This window comes from Pygoscelis adeliae, unplaced genomic scaffold, assembly GCF_000699105.1.
Source record: "Pygoscelis adeliae isolate BGI_AS28 unplaced genomic scaffold, ASM69910v1 Scaffold4, whole genome shotgun sequence".
Lineage (NCBI taxonomy): Eukaryota > Metazoa > Chordata > Aves > Sphenisciformes > Spheniscidae > Pygoscelis > Pygoscelis adeliae.
This window is the reverse complement of record NW_008824986.1, coordinates 2,162,424-2,170,880: the sequence shown is the minus strand read 5'-3', so window position 1 is coordinate 2,170,880 and position 8,457 is coordinate 2,162,424. Positions and strand designations below refer to the sequence as shown.

Genomic DNA, 8,457 nt, shown 5'->3' with positions numbered 1-8,457 from the left:
TTCCTGCTGCAGTTCTTTTTCTGTGTGTAGTTGCTGCAGCCTAGAGTAAGAAATGTACTTGTCTGTACCTCCACAGAAAAATGAAATGAGAAAATACCACTGCAACTTCCTTGTCTTTTGCCAAAATAAGTCACTGTCAATTGGTAAAATGTGAGGTTTTCAAGGGCGCAGCCTTGAATTGTAGTAATAGAAGCTGTTCTAATGCAGGTTGTACCTAGATGTCCCAGATGTCCACCTGATGAACTGCTCGCTATCATGAAGCCAGACATAGTGTTCTTTGGAGAGAACTTACCTGAGCAGTTCCATCGCGCCATGAAGTATGACAAAAATGAAGTTGATCTCCTTATTGTTATTGGGTCTTCACTGAAAGTAAGACCAGTAGCATTGATTCCAAGTAAGTGACTATCTCTGGTAATATTTTCTTCCAAAAATTTGGATCAAAAGTGCAATTCTCAGTTAAGAGCTCTAAGAAATGCTTTTGGCTTGATTCAGTGAAGAAACTAGATTAAGCATCTAGTTTTCTAAGATGAAAACTGATTGCCTATGTAAAGCTGAAATGCAAAATGGAGAAAGTAACAAATTCTAAGTGCTTTTTCTACACTCCAGGCAGATCCCAAGGTAGTGAAATGATAATCTGAAAAACTACTCTCCGAAAACTTGACTTTGTTCTGAGATTCAATTAATTTCTCTCCCTGCTTGCAATATGCTTTGAGAGTTACTTGAAAGATTTAGAAAGGAATCATCTTTAGAAAGATAAACGTAGTATCAAAAAAACAGATCAAGTATATCAGGTGTCTGAGCTGTAGCTTATCTTAAAGTCAGTACTTAATTCTAAGTGATACACAGTGGGCATTATATAGTGTGTCACCTTTTGGATCCTTATCTTTTAAAAGTGATAAGGAAAAACATCTCTGTTAATATACATTATAGAAAAATGCCCTTCAGGAAGGCTGAGAAAATACCACGACAGGTGATTTATTTGCCTACTGAGTGCAAGACTGACTTACTGGTACTAAAGAAATTCTCTTGGCGTGTAAGCCAGAGAAGGACATGTGCTATTAACTGGGAACATACAAGACCCTTGGCCTTTGTAATAACATCCTCTTCGTCGTACAAGAGGCAGAGCCTAGTGTTTAGGCTGATGGGAAACGCATGAGGACTGGAAAGTTAGGATACACTACAGAAACCACTGTTCTTTCTGTGTCCTAGAACTGGATTTCATGAGTTGGTTATCCGAGGAATCAATGCTCGGTTACCAAAATGGTGGCTTTTGGAAGCCTAAATGTCAGAAGTGGGTTGAGCAACCCTGTACAACGTAGACTGTACCTGGAAATATTTTGACCTAATTAATGGGATGTCATTTACCAGCAGTATATTCTTCATGTGCACTTAAGGACATACAATGAATGCGCAAAATCAACACAGTTCTTCTAAGAGATTATAGTATTAATTTTAATAATCTTTTTAACAGTTGACCAAACATTGCTGTAGTCCGTATTTCTGTGCACGTGTTTCTAGGTGATAGAGGAACACCTTCTACTGGAAAAAAAGGGGGGGGGGGGGTGAATCTAGACAGGCTACAGTAGGCATAGCACCTCAAACTGCTATTGTTAAATTTGAGATTTGCTTTGTCTTCTTCCTGATCTGTCTGTTTTGGTCTTGTTGCAAGTGAATGTATGAAGAGAAGTCTGAGGAATCAAACTTTCTAAGTAGATCTCTGCTGAAAGTGAAACTGAAGTGACTACCTTTAAATCCTCTTCTCTATATATAGGTTCCATCCCCCATGAAGTGCCTCAGATCTTAATTAATAGGGAACCTTTGCCTCATCTACACTTTGACGTGGAGCTTCTTGGAGACTGTGATGTTATTATTAATGAATTATGTCAAAGGCTAGGTAGCGAATATACAAAACTTTGCTACAACTCAGTAAAACTTTCAGAAATAACAGAAAAGCCTCCACGAACGCACAAGGAGCTTGAAATACACTCAGCCGAGCTACCGCCTACCCCTTTAAACATTTCAGAAGACTCTAGTTCACCAGAAAGGATGACTCCACCAGATACTTCAGTGGTGTCTTCAGAACACCCAGCTGAATGTAAGTTAGAAAACTGTGATCCTGCCTCAGAAACTAAAGGGACCTGCACAGAGGAAAAGCTTCAGGACACACAGACATCGTCAGAAAACCCTGAAAATCCTACTAATGAATTAATGAACTCTGAAACAATGAAGGAAAATGGATCTAACAACGGAGAAAATAAAGAAAAAAATGAAATCCTGAAGAAGTGCTGGGTAAACAGATCTGCAAAAGAACAGATTAGCAAAAGGCTGGATGGTAAGTGTTAACTCATTTCAGTATTTTGTGGTTTTTGGCAGAGATGTTTATTCTATACTTACTTTAAAGCAATAAATAAGTTACCCTTGGGGGAATCAGTGGGGTTTGGTGGTTATTTTTGTTCAGACAAGTGTCTACATAACTCATCATTCTATCATTTATTTCTTTTGGAGAAGCCAACAGGAAATTTTTTTTTTAATTCATAATAGGTTTTATAATCAGTGATTACATACTCCCTAAAAAAATCAAAGTTTAGGAGGTTGAAGGTAAGTATCAAAAAATAAATCAGTTTCTAACATTTTCAAATGCATTTTCAGAAAAATTAGTTTGATCCTCAGGTGTTAAGAAGCTGGTCACACTAGGGCATTTTCAGTGGAGCTGAAAGATGAAGTCATGATAGGAGTTGAAAAGCAAATCTCACAGCTGGAGCCAGGCACGTTTGGAAGGAAACTTTAGACTTCCCAAGGAAGCCTTCCAGTATGCGGTCTCTTAACTGATGTAAGGAGTTATCACACTAGAAAATCAGCATGGATGAAGCTGACTGATTGAACTGCAGCTTTCCAAAGCGAAGGCTGTTTTTAAACTTTGTCAAATACTCTGTGCAGTGGGCTCCAGTTCTGTTACAAATAACAGAAATCTAGCTGTGAATACGTATACCAATGAAAAAAAGCTGCTAAACGTTAAAGTTTAAATGCTCTTTTGTGTCAAAGGGAGGGGAGAAAGGAATGCTGAGCTTTCCAGTGAAGCATTCGTTATGTGCTTCATAATAAACACACATACATTGAAATAAATGTGTTTCTAGTGTAATCTGGTTTGTCAGGTAAGATTCACTGTTGAAAATGCATATATGCAGGTAGGTACCTTTTAACCAGAAGTCTGCAAGACCTTGTACAAATAATTTATTTTAGCCTTTTATTGACTTTTAAAATTCTGTTTCAGGTACTCAGTATCTATTTTTGCCACCAAATCGCTATATTTTCCATGGTGCTGAGGTTTACTCAGATTCTGAAGACGATATCGTATCTTCCAGCTCTTGCGGGAGTAGTAGTGAAAGTGGTTCATGTCGTAGTCAGAGCTTAGATGTGGAGGATGAGAGTGAGATCGAAGAGTTTTACAATGGCATAGAGGATGAGGATGCTCCTGAAAGGGAAGAGGAACCTGGATTCGGGGAAGATGGAGTTGAACAAGATGAATCGGCAGCTGATGAATCAGCTTATGCAAATGAAGCTGCAGGGACTGATCATCCAAGCAACAAGTTGTAAAGCGATCACAGACTGGTTTCAGGAACTTTCCACCAGCATTAGGAGCTTTGGCATGTCAGAATGAATGTTTACGTCTGAATTTAGAGCAACAAAACCATAAGGATGTAGTCTTTATAACAACTAAAACAGATTTTCATGCTTAGTTTTTTACCTTTTTCAATAAAGTTCTATTACTGCGCACTCAACACTAACTCATTTTTTTTTTTTTTTAAGGTACTAGGAATATCTAAACAATTGTCACGATGTTCACCTTTAAGTTCATCTGTCTGATCAGGCATCCATGTATATAATACATATTTTTGCTTAATAAATTTCAGCTTATATTATTTTTAAACAGTTTTGAAAAAGCCATCGGAATGTTAAACTAATATAAAGGGAACAGCTAATTTAGACCAAAGAATGGTATTTTCACACCTCTTGCTTTGTAACAGTTTGGTTTATTTAAAACCTTCTTATGCTTCTGCTAAACCTTTTATTCTCGCCTAGTCTGTCATTAAACACTGGCATTTTCTAAGACCTACTGTGGCAGCTAATTTTTTGCTTGAACAGTTACTTTGTATGTTTGAGACATACTTAAATGTGAGTAGATAGTTAAATGGAAACGAGACAGCGAGCACTTGAGAAATCCTATGGGTTTTAGACGGATCAAGAAGTGCTGTGAAAATGCTTAGGTTACCAAGTTTAATACTTCCTGTGGACATGAAGCGATGTTGACATTGGCTCCTTCGCAATTACAATACCGGCATTTTAAACAAAATGGATCCCCCACAGTAGAAGTTTTTCACATTGTATACAAAAGTCAAATATAGCGCAGCTCGCATTAAAAATAGCATTTGATAAATTGCCAAGGCTCTAATGCAGAAGCTAGGCTGAGTTCAGAATAGTGTTTCTACCAGCATGCGAGAGGGCGCAAAAAGATAAGCTCTTCCTTTATCCTTATTGGTAACAAAACCAGGGGAAACTAACTCAAATACCGAGCGCCTCTGCTTGCACTGCTGAGTGGATAAAAGACAGATTAGTAACCCAACCTGGAAGCACGCTGTTTTGTGGCCATGTCTCAGGTTGGGAAAATAATTGTCCACCTGCTAGCTCCACCTTGCATATTAAAAGCAAAGCAGCTACTCAAATTATGACATTGTATATTCAAGTGCTAGGCTGCCTTAAAACTGGATGTTGCAAATCTTCAAGCGTGGATCGTTTCCAAGCCTTTAGAACTATTTTGTAAAATTGCACAGTGCAGTAGTAAGTGAAATGGCATTTTTCTATAAACCACTTTTTCAGCATTGGCCCAAATGAACTCTACGATGTAGATGATTCATACACTTTGCTTTAATATTTATTACATTTTGGAAGATGTATAGTAGCTGTTCTTTGAACATGATAACATCAGTTAATAAATATTTCAGAACAGCCTCCTGTATTCATCAGAAAATGTTTGCATGTTGTCTCATTGTCCAAATTTAATACAGCTCTTATTTGGCTACTCTAAAGAATGCAATATGTTTAGTTTTCACTTGCATGTCACAATGTATTAGTTTGTGCTATAGGAGATATTTTAAATTGAAATACTTTGTTTTAAATTATTTTTACAGTGAGGGTTGTTTTCTGCTCTTTTATATTGTATATAGTGTCTTTTATGTAATCTACTGGCATATGTTTTGTAGAAGACTGTTTAAAATGACTGGCTATCTTCTGGCAACTTTTGAAATACAAAACCAGTGTTTTATACTCGTATACTCTGTTCTAAAGTCTATTAAAATTGTCATTTGATTTCTGGTTTCTGTTAATTTCTAGTTAGATCTTAAAAACTTAACAAAAGATGCCCTATAAAGTCAAGGTATACCCCAGCTAATATAAGGCATTATATAGTAAATAATTGCTTTTTTCCATCTGCTCCCTTGGAAAAATAAAGCCTGAATGAAGCTACTCTGCACTGCCTTTGGTAAAATGACCTCCTAAACCACCATGCAATGTTGTCCTTCAGAAAACTACTCTTCTCCTTCCAAATCCTACGTTAACTTCAGATATATTTGCTGAACAAGAGTGTTTATTTCTGGTGGTGTTTCAGTACCTCGCAGCTCTGCCACCCTTTCTCTACCCAGCCCAAAGCTCCTTTGACCTTTGGCACTTGCTGCTTCCACCCCAACCCTAGACAGCCACATCCAGAAGCCTCCTTGTAAGGAACCTGCACCACACAGGAGTTTGGGGCATGTTTTGGCATCACATACATACACCAGTATTTCACTTGTGTTTTGTCTTCACACAGGTAATGCCGACAGGCAAAGCCTCTGTTTCCCTTGGGGTGGTGGTCTCAGCCGTCCAGCACAGCCGCAGATGAAGCCCAACTGCGGAGAGCCCTGGGTGGGTCGGTCCTTGGTTTGTCCCGTGGCTCCCTGGGGGCTGCAGCTGTACTGACCCCACACACACTGCAAAGATCCACTCCTGTTGGCCCTCAAGGGCCAGGGCCCTGTGTAACTGGTTTTCTACTATGTAACACCTTACTATTTTGATGATTCCGCTGTACTTCTGAACCACCATCCCTCAAATATAAATTACAATTGTATTAGGCAAAAAAAATTGTTTATAAAACTCACACACTTGAGATATGAAATAAAGTATTAAAAATACTAAGAATTTTTTACACAGCTGTTTCCCTATCAATTGCTTATTACTCTGAAAGGACTTGAAAACATTTTTCCTCTAGAATAAGACAGCTGCACCTTTTTCTACATCTAGATGAAGAAGTTCTGCTTTTTGTTCTTTCTTGTACCTTTGCCAATATTATTTGGACAGAAGAGAAACCCCAAACTATGATGTGCCGCCTTATTCCTCCATTTCACACACTATCCTTTCCCTGTAGTGAACATGTCGTCTTTTAAATATTGCTTAAAACAATCATAAGGCAAATGATGGGGATGAGGAAACATTTGCTATCACAGCTCTTTGTTATCCCTAAGTATTCAGCATCTTACATGAAATTCGTCTGGAAGCATGGAAGCGTGTTCAGTTCCAGCTGTAATTTGTACAATCTCAAAAAGGGAGATTACATACTTTTATCATAATTTGCATTACTACCCTATGAAAAGCTCTTAACCCTCTTAGTATGTATATTAAATAGACACACTGAAAAAAGCAAAGTCCAAGCATTTGTTCAATAAGACGGTGCCATTCCCCAGCCCCCTTTCAGCCTATTTTGATGCATTAGACAGAATAATGACCTTGCAAAAGTATTTCAAGTGATGTAAAAGAAGTCCATATTTAAAAATCTTATAATAATTTTTTTCTTAATGACCATGTATTCTCTACGGGTCTATCTTGAATCCAGTACATTCTTAATTATTTTTTTTTATTATGAAAAATACATGATGTTTTTAAATGCATGACAGCAAAGTGTCGAACAACATCAAATTGGGAGGGGCTATAAGAGTACAAAATTTGAATGAAACCAGCATTCAGAATGAATCTGAAAAACTGAAAAAAGTTTGAGAAAAACGAAGACACAGTTCAGTACCTCAAGTTCAATATCTATGCTTAAATACCAAATCAGAATGGTCAAATCTAAAGGCAGTTGCAATTATTTGCATAATATACTTACCTACAGAGTGACTGGAAAATAAAACCCAGTTGAAAATGTAGAATTTCAGTCTAGAACAACTGGCCATGTCTATGTAACTATGGGTTCTAAACTAGGTATAACTAATCAAGAAAAGTCATGGAGTCCTAACAGTACCCTTAGTATAGTCACTCTTTGCTCAGCAGTTTTGAGAAGACACACAGGCTACCACGACTTAGTAGGAAAAGTAATAATAACATTAATAATGGTGCACGGAGGGAAAAGAGTTGCTATTTATTCTCCCAACCTGAGGCCCAAGGACCATTCAGTTGCAGATGCAGAAAAGCAGAGGCAATGAAGTACACCATCGCACACGAACTGTGGAACTCGCTGGCGTAGGATGCTGTGGGAGCTCAAAGTGGCCTCAAAAAGGAATTGGGCAAATTCAGGTGGGACTGGACTACCGAAGCTCCTTGAGAAGGATTCTAAGGAAAAGAGTATTTTCCTCTCCCTACACTCTCCTGTAAGCACCTGGACTAGCTACAGATGGAGACAGTTTGTACCTCAGATTAACCCAGTACAGCAGTTCTCAAGTGAAATACAGAAACAGAGAGCCTCCAAGAGCTGTGCTACAACTATTTATACCGGACCTTTTAAACAACAGACCAAGCGAACACTTGTAAGGCACGCCCTAAGCATATATTCATCCTGCCTTGGAGATGGTGGAAGCAGATATATGACCACAGGTCTTTAAAGGACTAAGTTTCTTAAGAGACACAAACCCAAGTGCTTTGTGACTACGGGACTGTTGTTTTGGCTTTCACAGAGCAAGACAGACTGCCATCCCTGCAAACCCCACTTCCCCACAGCCCAGCCCCTCACAGAACAGCCCCTGCGCCAGTATCACCGGTGAAGGAGCTGCTGACAAAGCAACTACAAGCAAACTACAAATTAAGTTACAGGCTTTATATATTCCTAGTGAGTAAGTTTTTTAAAGTCACAAAGAAAACACAATTCCGAAGTCCTTAGAAACAACAAACACATTTCAGTGGGGTTTTGTTATTTGGTTGTGGGTGGTTTTTTTTTCACTCTGTACAACTATTATTCTTAATACTGTCAACAGCAAAGCGCTGCTTCCAAGCACAAGCCTCAGCTGAAGGAAAACGTCTTTCCAACAGCACGTGGACGGCTCACGTGGAGCCCCGGGAGTCTCGGGTAACTGGATCACTCTTGCAGCGCCAGCACCGCCGAGCTGGAGCCCAGCACTCATACACCGTGACAGACGACCGCCTCGGCAGCAGCGTCAGGAA

General features: G+C 38.8%; 1 protein-coding gene across 1 annotated transcript in view; it reads left to right on the top strand.

Moving 5' to 3' along the window:
- The window catches only part of SIRT1 (sirtuin 1), a gene marked incomplete at its 5' end in the record, with an annotated part of 18,004 nt that extends 12,640 nt beyond the window's left edge, over positions 1-5,364 (top strand). Inside the window, 3 exons of the mRNA XM_009325994.1 lie at positions 208-394; positions 1,772-2,332; positions 3,272-5,364. Coding sequence (XP_009324269.1) covers positions 208-394; positions 1,772-2,332; positions 3,272-3,594 — 1,071 coding nt within the window. The remainder of the gene's footprint in view (positions 1-207; positions 395-1,771; positions 2,333-3,271) is intronic.
- Positions 5,365-8,457: the final 3,093 nt, after the last annotated feature.